The 23243-nt window shown below is 34.0% G+C and overlaps 1 protein-coding gene across 1 annotated transcript; it reads right to left on the reverse strand.

Annotated features, from left to right (window-relative positions):
* Positions 1-4972: 4972 nt before the first annotated feature.
* Positions 4973-10170, reverse strand: LOC133316873 (probable inactive receptor kinase RLK902). Its single transcript, XM_061518668.1, has 3 exons — positions 10154-10170; positions 6828-8074; positions 4973-5867 (listed from the first exon to the last, which is right to left on the reverse strand). Exons 1-3 carry the CDS (start codon positions 10168-10170, stop codon positions 5203-5205), a joined length of 1929 nt encoding a protein of 642 aa, XP_061374652.1. The 3' UTR covers positions 4973-5202.
* Between the last annotated feature and the right edge of the window lie 13073 nt (positions 10171-23243).

A 23243-nucleotide genomic window follows, 5' to 3' on the forward strand; every position in this document is an offset into this window, starting at 1 on the left:
AATTAAAGAAGAAGAAGAAGATGATCAAATTCAGAAAACGATTTAGACCGATGCAATTTCCCCGGCAACGGCGCCAAATTTGACACGAGCTGTTGAACTCGCGCAAATTAAAAATTATTTTTTTATTAGGGTTCAGAAAATTTGTAGTAAAGTGAAAACCCTAAGTCGTCTCTCAAGGAAATTGTTTTGCTAAAAATCGCTTATGATGACAGAAAATTAAAATGGGGGTTTTGGATTTTGATTGAATAATTAAGAAGGCAGAATATAAATTTGGAATAAAAATTCGTAATTAAAAATTAACCAACCTAAGGTTAGGGTTCCATGGACGTTTTTCCTCGGATAAAAAGATATCAGAATCGTGATTGATCGTCAATTGAATCAGAATTCTTATTTTCAATTGACAACCCTCTCTAAGCGATCGCTTAGAATTTGATCAAATACGGTGTTTCTACTCATACAATCGCAGAGTATCAGCCCGTTTGATTTAAGTTCATAGGGTCAAATAATATAACCAACAAATCTGATGATTAATCCCTTTCCATAATCGCAATCGCGAACCTCAGATTGAATATCCACGATCGCACGATATCAATCTGAGTTGGGAAGGGAAACGAAACTGACTTAAAATAAAGCGCAGACCCTCAAGACTAATCCATGGAATCCGTTACCCTTAGGTTGATTAAAAGGTTCTTAGCCTCGCATGGCTAAGGTAAACATGATTAAAATAAAATAAAATAAAAGAAGAAGAAAAAGATGAAGAACGCGAAGAACGCTCCAGAGAATGTGCTTTGATCCCAAAATAGGAAAATTCAGAATGAATGATAGTTTCCTACTTTGCCGTCATATACCCCTACCCAAATCGGGTTAGGGCTCAGTTCTGATCGGCCCATCTGTCTAAAATACGAAATAAAATAAAATAAAACTTAGCTTTGGGCCACTTATGTAATTGGGTTTTAATTTAAATTACATGTCTAAAACTTCAGCAAAATGTGTCCGACTTGGCGCAAAAATTCGACCATCTTCAAGTCCGAATTGGGCTTCGAGCTCTGCATAAGAATTGTAGCCCTCTGTGTTATCTGAAAAACCCAATAAGAACGAAGTCAATCCAACAACTGTGGACCAAGATATGGCCAAAATACAGAAGTAACGTAAAGTTGAAAAATTCAGACAAAAATAAATTAAACCCAATCAAAAACTAAAAATGTAAATTAACTCAAAACATCATTATTTTATTCAAATAAATCCTAAAAATACTAATCAAGAGTAACAAATAAGTGCAATAAAATATGACTTATCATGTTATCAAAAAAAAAAAAATATGAGTTATCAGCCACCGCTACCATTGTCGCCACCACCAATGTCACAACCACCATTGTCGCAGCCACTACTATCACCTCCACCACAACCACCATGCCTTCGCTACCATTGCCGCCGCCACCAATGTCACAACCACCATTGTTGCAGCCACTGCTGTCACCTCCACCACCACTACCGCCACCGCTACCATCACCAACACTATCATTTCTGCAGCCACCACCTCCATCGTCACAGCCACTACTGTCACCACCACCACCACCACCACTGTCACCACCACCACCACCATTGTCACCTACCACCACCTGCAGCACTGCCACCACCACTACCATCTCCATGATGCCATCACAACCACCACCACCATGCCATCGCTACCATTGTCGCCGCCACCAATGCCACCAACCACCGTTGTCGCAGCCACTGCCGTCACCACTTCCACTGCCATCGTCGTAGTCACTGTCATCACAACCAGCACCACTATCATCACCACATCACTGCCACCACTACTGCCGTACCGCCGCCGCCACCACCACCATGCCACCCCCGCCGCGACCACCACCACAACCACACCATATGGAAAGGAAAGTGATGTTCCAAATTTTTTATATTTTAATAGGAATTATTTTTTATTATATTATTTGTTGTGTTATCAAACACAATTCTCATTCTCGGAATAAAAATAGAATATGTTATCAAACACATTTTTTTCTCAAAAACTGTTCCAAGGAACAGAAATAGAAAATAATTGTTACTTTTCAGAAACATTGTTAAGGAATAGAATGGTTGTCATGCACACCCTTGTAGAATTGTTTCGCAGGGGAAGGGGCGTCACTTAATAAAAAAAAATGTGTGAGTGATGCGAGGAAAGGGTCACAACACTCAGTAACGCTTGGTCCTCTCACGTAATTAAATGAAATTATTATTTTTCTAAAATTAACTTGTAATTTCTCTAAAATTTGAATTTTTTGAAATTGTAATACCTCTGAAATTTAAAAACTAACTAGACAACTAAACACGAGTCTCAGTCACAACTTTTTTGTTTTTTTCGATAGACAGTCTCAATCACAACTTAATAGCCATTAGCCACATGACATCCAGGGGGCGTTTGGTTGAAGATAAATTTTAAGAATACTAGAGAAATGTAATTATTAGGTATCCGTAGTGAAAGTTGAATAGATGGGGAAGTTAAAAAAAAGTAGTTTGGTTTGACAAAATTTTACCAGGAAAATATATGACAAAAAGTGTGTCAACAGTGCTTTATCCGGATTTTCTCAAAAAACCACCTTCAAATCGGGTTTCTAAACAGTGCAAATTACTATTTTTCTCAAAAAGCCAAGCATTTCACAGATGAGTTTTGATCAAAACCTCTTGAACCAAACATGGTCAAGTGGAAATCCACGTAAAAGTTGCCTGAGTTTCTTCAACAAAACCCCCGACCAAACACCACCCTATAGTAATTATTATTGCTGAAACCTGGGTTTGCATCATGATTCACTATTGTACTTTATTTCATTTCAAAATACAAACACTCTTCAAAAAAAAAAATTTACAATTCCACAATATTGTGATCAACCGGAAATTGCTCATCTGGGCAGATCCCTTAATTTTTCCCGGTTTAGGAAACCTCCTTGAACTTCAAATATATCCACAAAAGCTTAGCATAGGGTGCCCACGACCACAATTTGTTGCCTCTTTACTTCCACCAAAGCTGTGAAAGCTAATTGTCAAAATTGATCAATGGATCTAGGACACACCCAGATTCACAAAAACTACAAAAAAAGAAGAAAGAAATGTTATTCCATATCTTGTGTTTTTTTTCATTAAACAGGAATTTCGACAACGGACTGGAGAAGTGGGACAAACCTTTTCCTTTATAAAAGGCATCTTCAGAATAATTGAATAGAAGACGAAGAAGACGAGGGGATAGCAGCATCAATGGCATCAGCACCAAACGTTAGTGGCGGAGGCATAACCATTATTAGCCACACCCACAACCATTACCCGGAACGTAACACCACGAGCCCCTTGGTGATTCCCGTCGTTGTAGTGATGGCGGCTATGTTGGCTCGCCTAATCGAGCCCATACTTAGGTCATTACTGCAGCGGTGCATCGGAATTGGAGTGGCACCGGCGGAGGAGGCATCGGCTGAGGTGGATCCTATTGTAGTGGTGGAGATAGAACGTGGAATTTAAGAGTGATTAGTTAGGACTGAAATTTAAGAGTGATTAGTTATTAGCAATGTTATTGAAACCGGCCGGTCATTGACTGGTAGAGGTACTAGGTTATCGGTTCAACTAGTGGATCACTGTCATATACCAACCTTTATTTTTATTTTTTTTATAGTCATTCAAGGTTTTACCATATCTATGATGGGAAATTCGTTCCCTCAAACTCCAATGTCAAGCGGGTCCAGGGGAAGCCCGTGACGGGGAGCCACCACCAATGAGCTAAGGCTACACCAACCAAGTGTATCTGACATCATGTCTCAACTCAAAACCTTAAGGTATTAGGTTCATGGGTCCTTTCACTTATATACTCTTCACTTAGCTCATTACCAACCAATGTCGGACTCATCACAAGTGTGCATGATCCTGAAATAGCATATCCAGAAGCATGTGATGAAATATTTGATATGACTTTAACACATATCATCACTTCCCAAACTAATTGAAACAACTCAGTTTCAACAAATCAAAATTGCATCAGAAGCGAAAGTAAGCAAGATTTCACTTTTTGTCTGTCTTTTTCTTCTTTTCTCACGGATGGCCATAATTTTAGATTACCGGTTAGAACTTAGAAAGCATAATTCTTTACAACTAAGTTTCAACAAACCGAAGTTGTATCAAAAAGCAAAAGTAGCGTAATAAACATTTACATATACAATTAAATATACTAATTTTAACAGTTCTAATTATTCAAAAGAATGAATGCTCTCCATGTCACTCAAAAAGATGTGCAACAGAAAATATGTGTCAATTTCCCAGAACAAGAATAAAAGCCTTAAAAGGGAAGCACGTTGCAGAAAATTTTCGGCATCTCTATCTTGGTTTGAAACCAGGTGTTCATATTATAGAATTTTCTTTAGTATCTTGGAATTTGAAGACACGAAGATGTTGCCCAAGAGTAGAACAGAGCCAATGCAGCACCAATGTAAAGGCTGCTCTATCATTTTTCTTTATTAAAAACACAAAATAAACAATAAAGTTATATAAACCCAAGTGTTCCAGTTGCAACCTTATCACTTGAAAAAAGTTTTTTTTTTTTTTTTTTCTCTCTCGAATATAACTCACTTTGTAAAGGATGCTACCTTAAGATTATTGTAACATTCGATTATCGCAAAAAATAGTTAAAAAAAAAATACCTTATCATGTATGGCTCGCTAAAATTGTTTTCATCAATTTCGATGAAAGTTTTGCTTTAGGCTCTTTGAAGAAAAGTCTAATTAGAAGCCATTTGACTTATTAGAATTCGATGTTAAAAGGAGATGATTAAGAACCTCTAGTTCAGTTGTTGACAAACATAGGCTGGACTTCAAGAAGAACTTGTTTCAGTACACACAAATTACAATACAAGCTGAACCTACTAGAAATAGGAGGGAGAAACATGAATGAAGAAATCCAAACAAATTATTCACATTTCACACAAAATCCTGTAAAAATAAAAATAAATAAATGTCTTTGGTGAATGTAGAGTATGAATAAATAAACCGGGGAATAGAAAACCCCAACCAAGACTCCTTGGAATAACAAGAGGGAGAGAGAAAAGACAAAGGATCACAAACGGTTTCTATAATCCCTCAATGAATAAACAAAGCACAGTATAATATGCATGCCAAAAACAGGTCAAAGTTGAAAACAATGAGGTCTCTTCTCTTCTGAATTCTATATTCAAGCTTGTGATGCACCCGAATCAACAGAATAGTACTGTTGGGAAACTCCATTATCTGCTTCTTTAAACGAACCATGATTCTTCTCCTCCTCTTCCTCTAAAATAGGATGACAAATTTCCTGAATCCTGCTTGCCACCACATCCATTGAAGGTCTCTTGTCAGGATATTGAGCAGTACAATCAAGAGCAAGCTGCAAGAGCTTCACCATTTCCTCCTCAACATTCTGGTACCTTAGAAGCTCCATGTCAAAAACTTCAGTATTCCACTCGTCTTGAACCACAGATTGGACCCATCTTGGTAGGTCTACCCCTTCTTCATTCAGTGAAGAATGAGTAGGAGCCTTCCCTGTTAGGAGCTCCAAAAGCATTATACCAAAGCTATAGACATCTGCTTTTTGGGAAACTTTGCGGGCATCAGTGACCTCTGGGGCACGGTAACCTGAAACACGGTTTGGTGTAGAGGTTGGGAGAGCAAGATGAGCAAGGCCAAAGTCAGAGACACGAGGTTCATAAGATTTGGTGAGAAGGATGTTTGATGACTTGATATTTCCATGAGAGGTTGTTTGGCCATGTGAATGTAGGTATGCAATCCCACGTGCAGCACCAAGGGCAATGGCAGACCTTGTTTCCCAACTCAGTGGAGTCCTGCCAGCTCCATTATTTGCTATAACAAGAAAATAGAAAGATATATAAGCAAACATTGTCAAGTAAGGTGTTTGACTGTCTAGAACCCAAATTACAATCCATTTTTTGGCATCCCAGTTCTAAATCAATTGCAGTTTCATTCACCTAAAACTTGCTCAAGAAAACAGAAATATTGTTCTTTGCAGGCAGCATTTCATCAAATCTGGATCCTTATACTAAATCCATAATTGAAATATTACTAGCTAATTAGAATTATTCACGTGCGTGCTTAATGTGGGCAGCAAAAGCCTGAGCTTGAGCTAGAATGATACTCTGTAATAGAAATATTTAACATGCAATCACTAAATCCTAGAGCCTTATACTAAATCCATAATTGAAATATTACTAGCTAATTAGAATTATTCACATGCGTGCTTAATGTGCGAAGCAAAAGCCTGAGCTGGAGCTAGAATGATACTCTAATAGAAATATTTAACATGCAATCACTAAATCCTAGAGCCTTATGCTGTCAACATTAATTTAGAAAATATTTGAATGTTAGAACATTAAGTACAATCCTGAAAGGAAATACTTAATGATACCAAATTTTAAAACACAGAGGATCAGCTAAGAGGCACAAACTACAGATTTCTCAGATAATGCTTTATATGTCATCAAATTAAACTCTTGATGCAAGATTTCATCTCCCATGGAAAAAATGTACTACAAATATTATATAAATTTTGTCACTAAAAGCAAGCTTTTTACTCAGAAAAACAAACTGAAATCAGATAGGCACAAGAAGTGATGAAATGAATCCATATTGAGACAAGAAGGTTAGTGGAATAGCCACGACAGTAGATTACAAAAATGAATAAGAACAGCCGCAATCATTCATTTGATTTATAATAAACAAAAGAAGTAGCATCATGACACACAGAAAAGAGAGGGATCCTATTGTCCAAAAAAAAACAACCAAGCAAAAAAGATGCCTACTTACCATGTAAGAGTGCAGATAAGCTTCCCATGGGCATGTAATCATAAACAATGAGCTTTTCATCCCTGCTAAAATAATAACCTCTGAGTGGGACCAAGTTCTCATGAACCATCTTCCCCACTTCCTCAATTTTCTCTCGGAATTCCTTTTCCGTTGAGACAACATCTTTCAACCTCTTCACAGCCACACTAAACCCCGTTTCCATGTTAGCCTTATAAGTGGTTCCAAATGTCCCCTTACCCAGCACTTCAGCAGAAGCCCTAAACAACTCCTCCAAATTATACTGTTTATTCACATTCTCAAAAAACACTAAACCCTTATCTCCACCACCACCACTCTTAACATCACTCCTTTCCCCTGCTGATGCTAAAGCCAAATTACTCGCACTAATACTCTCACTATCCCTATCAGTCTTCTGAAGAGCATCATGCTTAGCAGGTGCAACATCCAACGAATCACTTTTCCCGCTCCTTTTTCTACACAAAAAGAATAAAAGGAGCAGAATCAACAACACACCAATCAAAGAACCAATGACGATACCCGCAATGGCTCCACGAGACAACTTGTTGTTCTTCCCCGTTGTTCCAGGGCAAGCTAGCAAGGGCTTCCCGCAGAGGGAATTCCCAATAAAAGCACTTTGGTCCAAACTCGAAAACCTCTCAGGAATGGACCCACTTAGCTTATTGTCCGAGACATTGAATTGCACAAGGGGAGGAACACTGAGGTCAGGGATGGACCCAGTGAACCCGTTGTGCTCCAAATACAGTGTATCCAAACGAGTGAGCCCATTGAATTTGGGAGAGATCTCTCCGCTGAAATTGTTGCCACCCAAATTCAACCTTACCAAGTTCTGCCAACCGAACACCAAATCGGGAATTTCGCCGGAGAAAAAGTTACCCTGCAGATAGAGGTTCCGCAGGACAGAGAGGTTGGAGAAATCGGGTGGAATGGGTCCGGTTAGAGCGTTGAACCGGAGAGAAAGGGTCTGAAGTTGGGTCAGGTTCCCCAAACCCATCGGAAGGTTCCCGGAGAGACCCACTCCGGGAAGATGCAACATCGTGACCCTCTCGTTGTTGCAGGTCACACCGGTCCACAAGCACGGGCTCGCCTGAGAGAGGTTCCACATGAGAGTGCGGCCACCAACGCCGGCACGGAGGGCCACCAGGCCGGCTCTGTCGGAAGCTAGATCCGCCCCGGCAATGGCGAAGATGCAGAGAGTGAAGCAGAGGAGCAAAGACTTCATTTTTTTTCTTTCTTTTTTTTGGTTTGTCTTCACCAAGGTACTACTTTGAAGCGATTTTGTGGCCTTGGGATAAATGGGTAGGCTAGGGAATCAGCGCCAAGGAGAATCCCGAGATTAGTGTTATTCGCCGCTGGGCTGTTTGGTTGCTGAGAAAACGGAGAGATAATGCAGAGGGAAAATGAAGAAAGAGAAAGAAAAAAAGAAAGAAAGAGAGGGAGCGGCGTAGAAAAGAGTGTGGTGGTTGTCACGTATTATAACAAAGGGTTAGAGAAAGAGAACTATACTCAGTTTTACGAGAGAGAAATGTTAACGTACCTCACGTGCAGAAAAACGCTCGTGTACCACGCTGTTTATCAATGATCATTGGTGGTTTACATTAAAATATTTAAAGAAGGTTCTTAGTAGACCCCACATGTTCGAATATGTCCAGCGAGAAGGGCTCTGATTCGGTGGTGGCGTGTCCCAGCGTGACCTCCGAGCTGGATCCTCTGTTCAGAAAAAAACCTTATTATATGCATATGGGTCCCATGCTTGTTATTTTTTCCTTTACTATTTTCTTTGAAACCCAATCAGATAATAGAAAGTATAATTTTTTTTTTTTTTTGGCTGTTTGTCATGAAAAAGGAAATGCGTTTAGGGACAAAATTCCAGTTACCACTCCTTTCCTTTCCTTTCGCTTCATGTAACGGACCATTTTTATTTCGAATTTTTTGTACTTTTTCTTAATGAAATAATATTTGGTTTCTTAATTTAGATTTCTACGAACAGAAATTATTTTTTCATCTTTGCTTTCTCCCTTCGTTCTATTGAAAAGGTTAATGGTATTTTCACTGCTACACTAGACAATATACATTAATTAACGAATCTTATGTGAGTATTTTTAAATTCAAAATAAACATATATAAAATAAAAGAAAAATATTTAAATGTAAATACTAAATTTAAAATTTAAAAACCAAGAATAAAATATGTCGTTAAAAATGTCTTTTGTATTCCTAATTATCTATCATCACAATTTCGTAATAAACAGATTTATTCTTTCAAAAATATTTTTTATTAAATATTTCAGTTAAACTAATATTTTGTTGCCTCTTTTGAATTTATGTAAATTTTACTTAATGATACAAATATAAAATAAAACTAACCATCTACCTACAACGTGTTTTTTTTTTTAAATACAACATACCTTAAATAAAAAAAATGGTAAACGCTATGTTATATTAAACAACTCAAAGGGTGGTGTTATATGCACTCGAGCTCATAGCATCCCAATTTTTAAAGCTTCTGACGTTTGTTTTTTAGGACATACCTTCAAGGAATAAAGTAAGCTATTAAACTAATATTTTTTTTGTTGTTGCTAAATTAGCTTATATAACAATAACAAACTTTAATGTAAAAAATATGTAGTTAAGAATTAATAGATTCTCATAATTAGATTTGACCAATTCGGGACACGATCAATAATATAATTTTGAATTATTAATAGTGTACAAAAGATTTCCAATATTATCAAATTATAAATTATTACGGTATTAAAAAGATTTGACTATAATATTTGTTTGAGAAATTAAGCTCTGCTATAACATAATCATTCAATCAAAATTAAACCATATCATCGGTGATTATTATAAGGAACAATATTTAATATCAACCAAACTACATTAACCGTGATCAAAAGAATTCATTACTGAAAGAGATTTGTAATCCCCCCCCCCCCCCCTAGTTCGCATTGTTTTATGTGGAAAATATTATTAGTGAGTGGTGAGTGGTGACAGAGGGAATGAGTAGGCGTTTTCAGTGCCTTTAAATTGGTATACCGTGAAAATCAGCCTAATTTAAAGGGATATTTAGCAGCAGAGCCAACCATTCAAAAAATCTGATCTAACAAATTGACTACATAAAATTGAAGCATAAGGAAAAAAAAATCCAGGACAAAAATAAATTGGAATATTTATATTACCATAAAAAATAAAAGATTTGTGTCTTTTAATACATGAAATAATGATTTAGAAATACATAAAAGCAAAATGAACCAATGTTTATCTTTATGACATACGAGGTATGAAACTACGACTGGGACATGCCGCGTATAAAATATTCTCATGCCGTGTGATGTGACATATCCTGTGCAATAAAAATTACCTTTCACTTGGGATAAAAAGTTTTAGAAATATAATAGATTTCTAAGCCATATATATATGGGTAATAGTTTTCTTATGTTGTAGAAGATAAGAGTTATCTTCTACACACTCATTAGTATAGGTGGGGTCCATTTTTAGGAAAAGAGAGAGAAAAAGTAAAGTGGGACCCATCTTGAATTTATGTGTAGGAGATAGATTATATTTTATGCAACATAAGAATAATAAATTCCTATATATATATATATATATATATATATATATATATATATATATAAACAAAATTTATCTGTATGACATATGTTAAGGTAGGAATGGAACATGCCGATTGAGTATAAAATATTCTCATGCCGTGTGAAGACCAGTGCAATTAAACTACCTTTTCACTTGGGATAAAAAGTTTTTAATTAATTTTTTAAAATTTGAAACACCATACATGCAATTTATTAACAGGAATGAGATACCTCATGCGTACACATAAAAGAATAGGTAGAATTCACTAAAAAAAAGAGAGAGAAAAAAACAAATAGTTCCATTCACTTTTTTTGTATATTGTCTCATACAATAATAGGAATTATATTTTCTTTATTAGTTATTACTACGAATGTCAATATAGATTATGACACGTGGGTCGACCCGCGACACGACACGAAAAATCGTGTTCAGGTTGACCCGTAAAATAATTCGTGTCGTGTTCGTGTTAGGAAAAATGATACGTAAAAAATTTGTGTCGTGTTCGTGTTGAGGTATTCGTGTTTGTGTCGACCCATATTTTATTTTTATTAATTTATTTTTATTATTTTTTATTATTTTTAATTTTGAACCATTTTTTTAATTTTTTTGTCAATTACTGTTTTAACCCCTATTTTGCTTGTTATTCGTGTCGTGTTGAGTTACTCCGCAAAAAATCCGTGTCGTGTCAGTGTTAAAGATTTTGACACGAATAAAAATTCATATCGTGTTAGTATTGATGTATTCGTGTCGTGTCAACTCGTTTTGACACCCTTAGTTATTACCTATACTTAATAAATTAACATTACTTTTTTTAAACCTTGCCACTTTTTACAAGATTCCACACCGCGGCCAAACAAATGCATGAAAGAGAAAATAACTATCTATTGCGATATTGCATAGACATTTTTATAAGCACTTTTTAAAGTTGAGGCATGTTGTAAGGGTGTGTTTGGTATACGAGAAATTTTTTGATTACCGGGAATCATGATTAATGGGAATTCAGTAGAAATTGAGTTTACTTGGAATCTTACGAAAGAGGTGTTTGGTTCGCCAAAATATTACCGGGAATATTGGGTAAAAATTACTGATTCCATATTTAGTTTAGAACGAAATATGACTTGGAATATGAGGTTATTTTACAAAAATAACCCCAAACTATTTTTACTTTTGTAATTGATAGATTGGGTCTAGATTTTTATGTGTATTGGGGTATTTTTGTCTCAAAATTTATTATTGTGCTTTCCCTTTACTTGGTATTCTGATTGGTATTCTGAATTACCATATTATTTTTGGTAATCTGAATAGTGACTTTTCTTTATAAATCAAATTACCGGTAATCCTTGGATATCCGGGAATCGTAATTTATTCCTTCTACCAAACGTGATAATTACATTTACCAAAGAAAGATTACCAGTAATCCTCTTCAAAAACCTGAAACAAACACCCCCTGAGAGTTGAAACTTGAAACTATTCTTTATTGGACCACAAAAGAGCTAATAAAAGCTACCCTATTATCTCCACCCAAAAAAAAAAAAAAAAGGCTCCCCTATTATTGTATGACTGTCTTTTCACCTAAGTGCAATAACAGTTTCATTGCCCCCACTAAGACCAACCGTTCTCTTATTTTTTTTTATCCTTTGTGCGCTGATAGAAGTTATTTATTTGAGTACGGCCATGTTTTCATTTATCTATATAGTGAGTTTCTTCTATAAAAAAATTCCAATGAAAGTATATAAGGGCATCTAACTATATATTTCCTCAAATGCAGATGCCATTTGCTTTTGAATTCAATTTTTTATCCAATGTCTTTTAAGGGTGCTCCAAGTACATATTTTCACTAATAGAATAAGATATTAGATACGAATAATAATGAGACGATATTTTGATCATTCAAAAGCAACAAAAAAGATAGCTAGAATAGAGGATATGATACTAGACTCTCTCTTTTTCTTTTCAGAATCAAAATTCCTTACTAATTAAGGCTGCTAAGTCAGAAGACTAATGATACATTTTCCATATATATATATATATATATATATATATATATATATATATATATATATATATGGAAATTGTTTTTTTATGTAACATAAGGTAAAGCTTCTCTCTTACACTCACATATAAAGAGATGAGATCCATTTATATTTTTTTTCTCTCTTATATTCTCTTTTCTCTTTTCTCTATATGTGTTTATAGGAAATAAGTTTTATTCTATGTCATATGAGAAAACAATTTTCATATATATATATATATATAAAGAAGAATTATGAGTTTATATTATTAGTGGGATATATGTAACCGACAAATGGAACACAGTCATTAAACAGTTTAGTTTTGATTTTTTATTTATGTAAAAGAAATTTACACTGATAATCTGATTATATATTATCGTTATTTAGGAAAACTACAACTATTTTAACAGGATAAACAATTCTGATATCATCATGACAAGGTTCTTCGGAATCTGACCACATTATTTTGTGATGGAATATTTTTTATATAAATTTATATTTTTAGAATTTAATTGAATTAATTATAATATCTTTTTATAATTAAAAATATTTTCATATTTTATTTAAATTAATATTCCTATAATACACAATATATGTATAGTGAGGATTCACAATATAATATCCCTGCATACTTTTCTGTGCCATTGATTAAATAGGTGATAACTAGTTATCCTAGCCTAGTGTATTGCAGGAGTTGTTTAAGTTAAATATATATATGATTCTGAATTTCTTTAATAAATAATTATGTAGCACACGATCAAAAAATTTTATTTTGAAATTTAAAAAAATTTATAGTCAAAATGTTTCAAAAACAATATTTAGTTAGAAACATTAGATAAAAAATATATTCCCTTATGGTATCTTTTCATAAACATTAAATTGGTAATAAAGTATCTACCAAAAAATTGGTAATAAAGTAATTAAAATAAAAAATTATCATGCGACAAATAATAATAAAACAATTTTTATACTATGTACGTACATAATATATAGATTGATTTTGTGTAGGGAATTCATGGAATGCCGTGTATTGACAACGTATTGGTTAAGCGGAAAACAAACTAACAAGAGGGGTTCATCTCGAACAAATCTTTAGTACACCCGTCAGTGTAACGGTAACTTAAAATATAAATATGAATTATATATTCGAAAAAAGGGAAGGTTATATTTATGATCTATTTTTGTTTATAATTTTTTACAATCATATTTTAACCGTTGATTTTCGTCTATCAACGGTTAAGATTTTCGCAATTCAAATTTATTAATTAATCACAATAAATGACAATCATTAATTGACGGAAATCAACAGTTAAGATAAGATTGTAAGAGTTTGTAAATTATTTGGGTTATAAATATAACTCCTCCCTTCGAAAAAAAATATAATTATAATATTTTTTTTTCTCTTTTTAGAAACATATAAGCTGATGTAATTTATTCTCGTTGGTCCGTTGTACTCAGGGGCGGACCGAGGGGGGTGCTAAGGTAGGCGGCCGCCCCCCTCAAAATTTGAAGAATTTTTTTAATATAAGTATAATGCAAAAAACCTTCATTTTTTCTCTCCATTAATATGAAGTAGTTTTCTCCCACCGCAGAGAGTTTATAGAGTTTCTTTATATTCTCAGGTTTATTTAAGATTACATCACAGTGTTGGAAGTATCAGTGACCACCAATAGAGCTACATGGTTTCTCTTAGTTCAAATTCTTTTAGCTACATGGCTCTTGTTTGTTGGCACAGACCTGGTGGTAACAATTAGCATATGGAATTAGCATTAAATTATAGGAAAAGATCTGTTTACAATTTTTTTTTACAAATTACACAGTATGACCAGTCATACACTATTGATTAAAGTATGACGGTCAGACACAGTATAATTTGTAAGAGTTTCTAAACGAAAAGTTTATAAATATAACATTCCCCTTAAATTATAGTTTAAACCTCGACTTGAAACTAACAGTTTCAACTTTTATTATGCTTAGATGTTAGCACAAATCTTTCCATCCATGAATAAAAATAGAGTAAACACCCTTTTTAGTCCCTGTCAATATTTACGAAGTCCTTTTTAGTCTCTGGCAATAAAAAAGGACCAAATTGGTCCCTGAAATTACAAAAAAAAGGCCATGTTAGTCCTTATGTCAACTCCCAAATATGTAGAGTGGCCCTTTTCTTGTACTTTCAGGGACCAATTTGGTCCTTTTTTATTTCCAGGGACTGAAAAGGACTTCGTAGATATTGTCAGGGACTAAAAAGGGTGTTTACTCGTAAAAATAAGAAGTCCGAGAGCCTTATGAAAGAATGAACCTCATTCTTTCGATCCTCTCCTTTTCTGATGATTCGTGACAGAGAGGGAAGTGAGGGGCAGAAGGGTTTAGTGATTGTGCTTCTTGGCAATCTGTTATCTTTGGCTTTTTTTTCTTGTTGGACTAATAGTGAGCAAATAGAAAAAGAGGTTAAGAAATGAGAGGGGTCTGCTTTGAATTATCTATTTAGATTATAGTAATTAGTACATATCTTTTGTGAAATCTAAACCTTTGCTCTCTTCTCTTTTTCTTTGTTTTCTTTGCATAAAAAATGTTCATTTTAGGGGTTGAAAAAGTGTAGTTTTTTTCAAATTGATAGTAGATTTTGCCGTGACATCTTCCACCGCTCTCCCTCTCTCTCTCCTTCTTTCTCTCTATAACAAGTTAAAAGAGGTATTTATGAGTTATGTTCTTTGGATTGGTATTTCAGCCTCCCACATATTGTGATTGAAGAGAGGAACAAATATTTAATTTTTTGTATTTTGGCCTCTCATATATTATGTTTGAAGAGAGAAACAAATGTGTAATTTTAGCCCCCCACGAGAAAAATTCCTGGGTCCGCCATTGGTTGTACTGAAAATTTGTTCCCATCTTCGAGTCAATTTAGCGATGGGGTCATTTCGTATCAATTATGGCATACCCTTTAAGTTATTCAAAATGTTGTTATACCCTTTTCCTCTTGCCAAAACGTGAAATATTTTTTATTACATTTTAATAACATATAATATATTCCCATGCAGTTGTTTAACTGATGGTAAGGTACTATACAATTTTTATACTTTGCGTGAATATATCTCGACTATTTTTACTTTTTTTATTTTGGGTACAAATCTCTGGACTATATACCCTTCGGGCTTCGTGGTCATTATTATTTAACATATGTCTCGCTAGCCAATGTCAGCCTTGCCAAATTACTATCTTGTTTAGTGTTTTCTCTACGTTTATAAGTTTGTACAATCGAAAAAGCGTTTGCTTTTTTAAATTACACAATTTATATTTTTCACTCTCATCAAAAGGTGGAATTTACAATTTTATATTTTTTTGTCCACTCTCTCTTCCTTTATCTATCTCTTTTTCTCACTTAAAATGACACAACTTTACATCATGATATACCCTTTTCTCTTGGACAATATATTCCCCATTCTTTGTATTTCCGTGTATGTATTACTTTGTCCTCGTATCGGGAATTTTTTAATGTGCTTCAGAAAACAACGTGTTCTTTCTACTTAAAAATTGACATATGTATTAATTTTTTTTCTCTCATCTTTTTTTAATCTTTTCTCTCACCCCAGTCTCATTCAAATTTTTTTTTTTTGCTCTCGGACCACAATAATTTCACTCCGTATACGGAGGGTACAAGTTATAATCACAGTGAAGCTCTCTTATATATGATATAAAAGATTTATAAAAATAATGTTGCAAAAATATGATCGTATCATATTAGAAATACCAAAAGTGAGACCCATCAGTTTTTTTTTAATAAAAAAAAACAATCACACACCAAATCATAACCCGGGATATAAACAACCCCATTCTTAGTTACGATTCTCTTGATTTTTGGCCTTTAGGCACTAATTCTTTTACATCAAGAAATCTTAATTGGTTAGATTTCGTAAGGGAATTACACACACTATTTCTTTACACCAGGGATTTATTCAACCCGATAGGACTGCATTCATATGCAATATCAGTTTTCTTAACCAAGTAGGCCACGATAAAAGACAGTACAAATGAGAAAAATGACACATGTCAACTTGAGTTTGATTAAGATAGTCTGGACTCTGGATTAGGAAAGTAGCATGTGTTGGAATAGCTATCCAAAAAAAAAAAAAAAAAAACATGTGTTGGAATAAGGTTCAACTTTACATTAAAAAAAAAAAAACCTATATTAATTAAAGAAAGCAATTAAGTAGCGGTACAAGGTTTAGATTTGAGCTAAAAAGAATTCTTTAATAAAATTAAAAATCGGTAGAAACGTGACTGAAGTGTATTGACAGTAAAGATGATCAGAATAAATTTGTGACGGTGATGATTAGAAAATGCCTATGACAGTGATTAGAAGATGTTGACGATTGGAAAATTAGAGAATGCTGCCAACGGCATAATTGATACCAGTAATGATGGCGGGAAAATGCAAGCAACATTATAATGATCAATTAATATAAATTTTGTTCTGAATTGGTAGTTTGGGTTTTTATACATTTCATTCTCATTACATGACAAAAGTTCTTTTCGTTATCCTTTTGATTCACCTATATAACCTACCACCTCCCACCTCCCACCTACTCTTCATTTACATCTACTCATCTATGCAATTTTCAGAAGCTGCTTCCTTTATTACATGCATTTTAAAATATCTTCATGATTATTTGTGAAAATAATATTTTTCGTAAAAAATAGAGATAATTTTATCTCATGCTCTTATATGAGTGAGTGGGGTAATGTGAAATGAAAAAGAAAAACACAGAAAGAATAAGTGCTACTCACTTTCTTATAAGTGTAGAAAATAAAATTATTTTCGTCTTATATAAAAAATATTATTCCTATTATTTATATAATAAAGAAAAGGGGACTTTTATTTACAAATTTTTTGATTACAAACTACACTATATATTACCGGAAGTAGACTAGGTTACAATATGTACTTCCCCATAAAGAAATTAATTAAGGATATTTTGGTAAAATTCATATAACAAATAACAAACAATTTTTTAAAAATATCTTCATTAATTCATCCAAATCCCAAAACGATGTAATTTTGAGGTATGTGGCAGCAACAACTGTAACATTTCCGTCTCGAGCCGGTTCAATTAACATGCATATGATACAAACAGAAACAGCGGAAGACTTAATTACGAAAATACGAGTTAACTTTTTTCTTTTTCTTTTTAAATTCTTATTCGGCGTAAACGAAATTCGGACAGAGTAACCTCTGTAAATCGGACAAATGAGAATTTTCAAATCCCACTCTCAAGAGTTCCTGATAGACAGTTTGAACAATATATATATCCAGAAGTACCAGTCATGCAAATATACTCAGATACCCATCTATGGGTGCATGCAGAACCTGGCTCCGTGCCACTAATCTAATAGCATGCAATCCAATACATAACATAACTGAATACTACATAGTCATATCAACATGTCTGAATACATAAATGTACATGCATCAAACTGAAAAACATGTACAAGACATATACAGGCCCTATACAAGGTGAGAGATCAAACATCATGATCCCAAAATAACTGAAAATACAAAATACACTAATACACTCAAAAAAGGGTAGTAGCCTACAGCCACTCAAAATTCGATCCGTCAATTGCCTCAGTCACGTGTCGCGTCCCTGCCTAATGAGGGCTCACCGGGAGTAGGGGAACCTGAAATAATGTCCCCAAAAAGGGGTGAGATAACAATCTCAATAAGCTCCAGGTTTATCAAGAATTCTCCATACCCCTGGCTCACTCCTGCATGAAAGTCAGATACAGAGTATACAAATGCATTTATAACAGATATCATAGCAGGACAAAGCATATTTCATATCATATCATATCAGAGGCGTGCGCCGTCATTCCCAAGGGAGGACCCCAAGTGAAAATCAACGCACGTGTTCCCAATAGAACAAAACATATATCCATATCATATCAGAGGCGTGCACCGTCATTTCCAAGGGAGGACCCCAAGCAGAAATTAACGCACGTGTTTCCAAGGGAAGACCCCAAGCAGAACCAGAACATATCAGAGGTGTACATCGTCAATCTCAGGGAAGCCCCAAGAAGACATCAGTGTACCGTACATCATTACAGAAATCATATCAGAACAAGTCATATCATATTATCAAATAGCTCTGTATGAATGCATCTATACACAGCATCAAAACAACAGTCATACAGTCCAACCATAGTTCACTAACCATGGTGAAGCACTCAAGCAGGAAAAGACTCCTTAAACATAAAGTTTACCTCTTGAAGCTTTTCTAATTCGCTTACTTGTCACGCAAGTTACTTATATAGCTCCAATGGAAGTTCAAACCTTCTCAATCCCTAGGCACACCTAGAGAAGGATTCAAAACAACAATCAATAAAATGTTACAATTGCCAAGAAATTTACACAAGGCATACATCTTATTGTTCACTTTCGTTTCCTCACATTATGCAAATTCACAAGTCAAGACCACTACTTTATCTTTTCCTTTAATTTACCATTTCATAATCGTTAACGTTCCCTAAATTAACTAAGTATCCACTTGAGAATTTTCAACATAATTCATGCCCTTATTCTTTTTAAGGTTGTGGGTACCCTAAAGGGAAACAAGCCTTCTTTCAACAATTTTTGAGTCATATTCTTTCTTTAACTCATCCATTACATAGATTGGAAAATTAAACATTTTATTACATAACATGTAACTAACTCTATCCCTAAACCACCCTATAGGTCGAAATCTACAAGGAATAGGCAAAGGTTCTTTTCTTTTTCGTTTCATTTTCTTCACTTAATTAGCAACTTAAACATACATATATGTATCCAAAAGGTCCCAACAAAATTTTTCGAACATCAAGTCCCTCACAAACACACCATGGCCGAAATATAGGGACATAACACATAGGATTTTTTTTCCACTTTGGCTTTCTTACTAATCTACCAAATTTATACTTAATCCAACACATTACACATTCCTAATACATAGAATAAAATTTTGCACATCATGCTCTACTTACACTATGAAGGCTGAGGCATAAAGGAAGGTGCAATAGAGTTTTTTTCAATTTTTTTAAACACAATACAATGCTTACTTCACCTTCCTATATCCAAAACATCAACAATCTATTATCAATTCAATTTTTAATCAGAAGGCTTTCCCTCCAAAACATACTCTAATTTTTCAAAACCTAAATCATGACAAACTGATAACACATATTTTGTTACACTTATTTATTACTCTTGGTTGGTATTTTTATGATTTATTTGAATTAAATAAAGATCTTTTGGGTCAAATCACAATTCTAGATTTTGATTGTGTTTAATTGATTTTAGTCATAATTTTCTAGATTTACACTACTTTCTTATTTTGACCATATTTCACTCTACAGATGTCCGATTGACTCCTTTCTTGTTGCTTTTTGCAGCTAACAGATAGGGCTACAATCTCTATTTCAGCTAATGAAGCCCAATTCGGACGGGAAGACGGTCGAAAACTGAGCTCAAGATGACATATTTTTGCTGTAATTTTAGTTTGACGTTTGGACTTGTAATTCACATTAGGACCCAATGTGTTTAGGGCCCAAGGCCATGTTTTATTTTATTTTATTCAACTTTTATTTTATGTATGGGCCGAAGCGGTGAAACCCTAGCCGTTCTGAATGACAGCTATTTAAGGGAGACTTTAGGAAACCCTTCGGTAGTGAGTTTTTGGGAGTTTTGACGACAGACAAGTTTTCTCTGAATTTCAATTCAATTATGTTCTTCTTCTTCATCTTCTGTTCTTATTCTTTTTAATTTTTAATTATGTTTACCTTAGCCATGCGAGACTAAGAACCTTTTAATCAACCTAAGGGTAACGGATTCCATGGATTAGTCTTGAGGATCTGCGCTTTATTTTAAATCAGTTTCGTTTCCCTTCCAAACTCATATTGATATCGTGCGATCATGGATATTCAATTTGAGGTTCGCGATTGCGATTATGGAAAAGGATTAATCATCAGATTTGATGATTAGATTGATTGACCCTATGACCTTAAATCAAATGGGTTGATACTCTGCGATTGTATGAGTAAAAATATCGTATTTGATCAAATGCTAAGCGATCGCTTAGAGAGGGTTGTCAATTGGAAATAAGGATTCTGATTCAATTGACAATCAATCACGATTCTTATACCTCTTTATCCGAGGAAAGACATCCATGGAACCCTAACCTTAGGTTGGTAATTTTTAATTACGAATTTTAATTCCAATGTTATATTCTGCCTTTTAAATTATTAAACTGAAATAAAAAACCCCCTTTTTATTTTCTGTTTTCAAAAACGATTTTTACCCAAACAATTCCTTTGAGAGACGACTTAGGGTTTCCACTTACTGCAAATTTTTTGAACCCTAATTAAAAAAATAATTTTCAATTTGCGCGAGTTCGACAGCTCGTGTCACAAACAAACCATAAAAATAGAGATTTATTACCTCTAGTTGCTAACTCCATGGCAGCCGCGGGTTGGGAGGGGGAGAAGGAGAGAGAGATGGTGAGTGAATAGTGATTTTAAGTCACTTATGGTCTTTTAAGCACATGTGACCTTTTTAATCCGGTTGTTTTTCTTTCGCGTATTTTAACTTAAACGGACCCGGAACTAACTTAAAGCTACGGACATATTCTTATTTTTCGAAAGTCATTTACATTCATTTTTATTTCCTAAGGAACAATATTCAAAATTCACAGTATGGTTTCTGCATCGTTTTTGACGAAATGCACTGTGAATCACTAACAGTACTTTGTTTACTTGCGAAACTTAAAACTTATGAACTTATCATTTTTGGGCCTATTTTGACTTGCTTGGCATATATTGGACTTTCTTATTCTTATTTTATCAAATATTTTCTTCTGGACTCTACCGGTTGCTTAAACAGCAGTACAAAATACCCGGTAGAAACACTATTCACGAAATTTTCACAGAAAGTGCCAGACTATACAATTTTTCGTTCTGGACTCATATTTGGCGTCAGAATTGTAAAATTATGTCTCAATAATCATTTTGCTCATTTAAGCTCTACCGGTTAATTCACAAGACTGCAAATTCTCCGACATAACGCACTGTTCATAACCTAGTTATGATTACAGTCAAAATACTCGAATTCATTCACTGAATCTAATTTTTGGCATTTAAATCCTTAAATTAAACCTCTAATTAAAATTTATCATTTAGGGTCATTATAACAACGATAAACCTAGGTTTATGTTTTCTCCTGCCACATGAGATAAATTTATCTAGTAACTCCAAAACTATGTCATTTTGCGGGTTGGAGAAATTAATGAAGAGTGTTTTGATAAATTTCATATAATAAAGAAAAAAAGTTCCTAAAATATCTTTTATTAATTCTCTCAATCTCTAAAATGACATAATTTTAAATTAGCTCTCACGATTTCAAAACTATATCGGTATGAGGTTGAGGAAATTAAGGAATAATATTTTGATAATATATATATTAAAAAGAAATAAATAAAATTTATAAAATATCATTTATTAAATTTCTTAATCCTAAAACGACATTTCGAAGTTATTGAGGATAATTTTATATTACATGACAGCAGAAACGATAAATCCATTAACATTTATGTCCTAAGATAGAGATTTTTTTATCTTTTACCTTTCCAATTCTTACGTTGGGAAAAACGTGTGTCCTTCTAAAAGACACACAAGGACACACACACTTATATTCTTTTAAGAGAGATAAAAGAATAATTTATGAGGAAGAGAGAGTGGAAAAAAAAAATTTGTAATTTAAAATTTATTAAATTCATCTAAAAGGACCAATAAACACTAAACCCTCTTACAATACTAACACTAATTTAAGTGCCACTGACTACACAGGTGAAGGCGTGACCGCACACCTCTTTTTCCCACCCGTAATACAGGAAAATACATCCAGACAAATATGTAGTCAGTTCATGCGGACTTTCATGCGGACTTTATAAAATTTATTATAAATACTGAAAAAAATAGAACAGTTATTTTTTAATTGCATAGAATTAGAATCAGATTAGAATTTCAATTCTAACGTATATCACAAACAAGATAATTAAATTAGGAGATTAAAATATAATTTTGAGATTCCGGTCCAAGTCCAATTATACGTACGAACTCTCAAACTATAATTCAAATGATGTCTGAGAATTGAGTAAGTGAAGATGAGAGCATGTATTCGATAACACACTACCAAACCACACGTTAATATAGAGCCTGTTTGGTGTGATGTATAAGGCTTGATAGTATAAGCTTATATTATACGTTATGACATTTTCAGTTGTTTGGTATGACCATCGTATAGTATAAGCTTATACAACATGACCCCTTTATACATCAAAATGATGTATAACTTAATCCGGCCTAGGAGTGGTGGATTAAGCCTGATAAGGGGTTGATGTATTAATATTGCTTACAAGTACAATTCCCAAGAACTAATGTATTATTTCAATATTTATATAAAAAATAATATTTTTTAATATATTATTTTTTTAAATATTGGAGGATAATATCTTATACAATATCATATCAAACGCTGGATAGTATTAAAATTTAATCAGGTCTTATACTATCAGACCATATCATATACTATACACCAAACAGATAGTTTCCAAACTTTCTTCGGGTGTGGATTGAGGGGCCGGGGAAGGTAGGTACATATACCTCGTGCAGTTCAATCATCTATGTGGGTAGGTTTAATCGGATCGTTATCACTTTGGCAAGTCTTGATTGTCTATTTTGTGAAATGCAACAACAAAAACAGGAATTGG

Source organism: Gastrolobium bilobum, unplaced genomic scaffold (assembly GCF_033153095.1).
Source record: "Gastrolobium bilobum isolate Gb01-03AN ecotype WA unplaced genomic scaffold, APGP_CSIRO_Gbil_v1 utg9312, whole genome shotgun sequence".
Classification (NCBI taxonomy): domain Eukaryota; kingdom Viridiplantae; phylum Streptophyta; class Magnoliopsida; order Fabales; family Fabaceae; genus Gastrolobium; species Gastrolobium bilobum.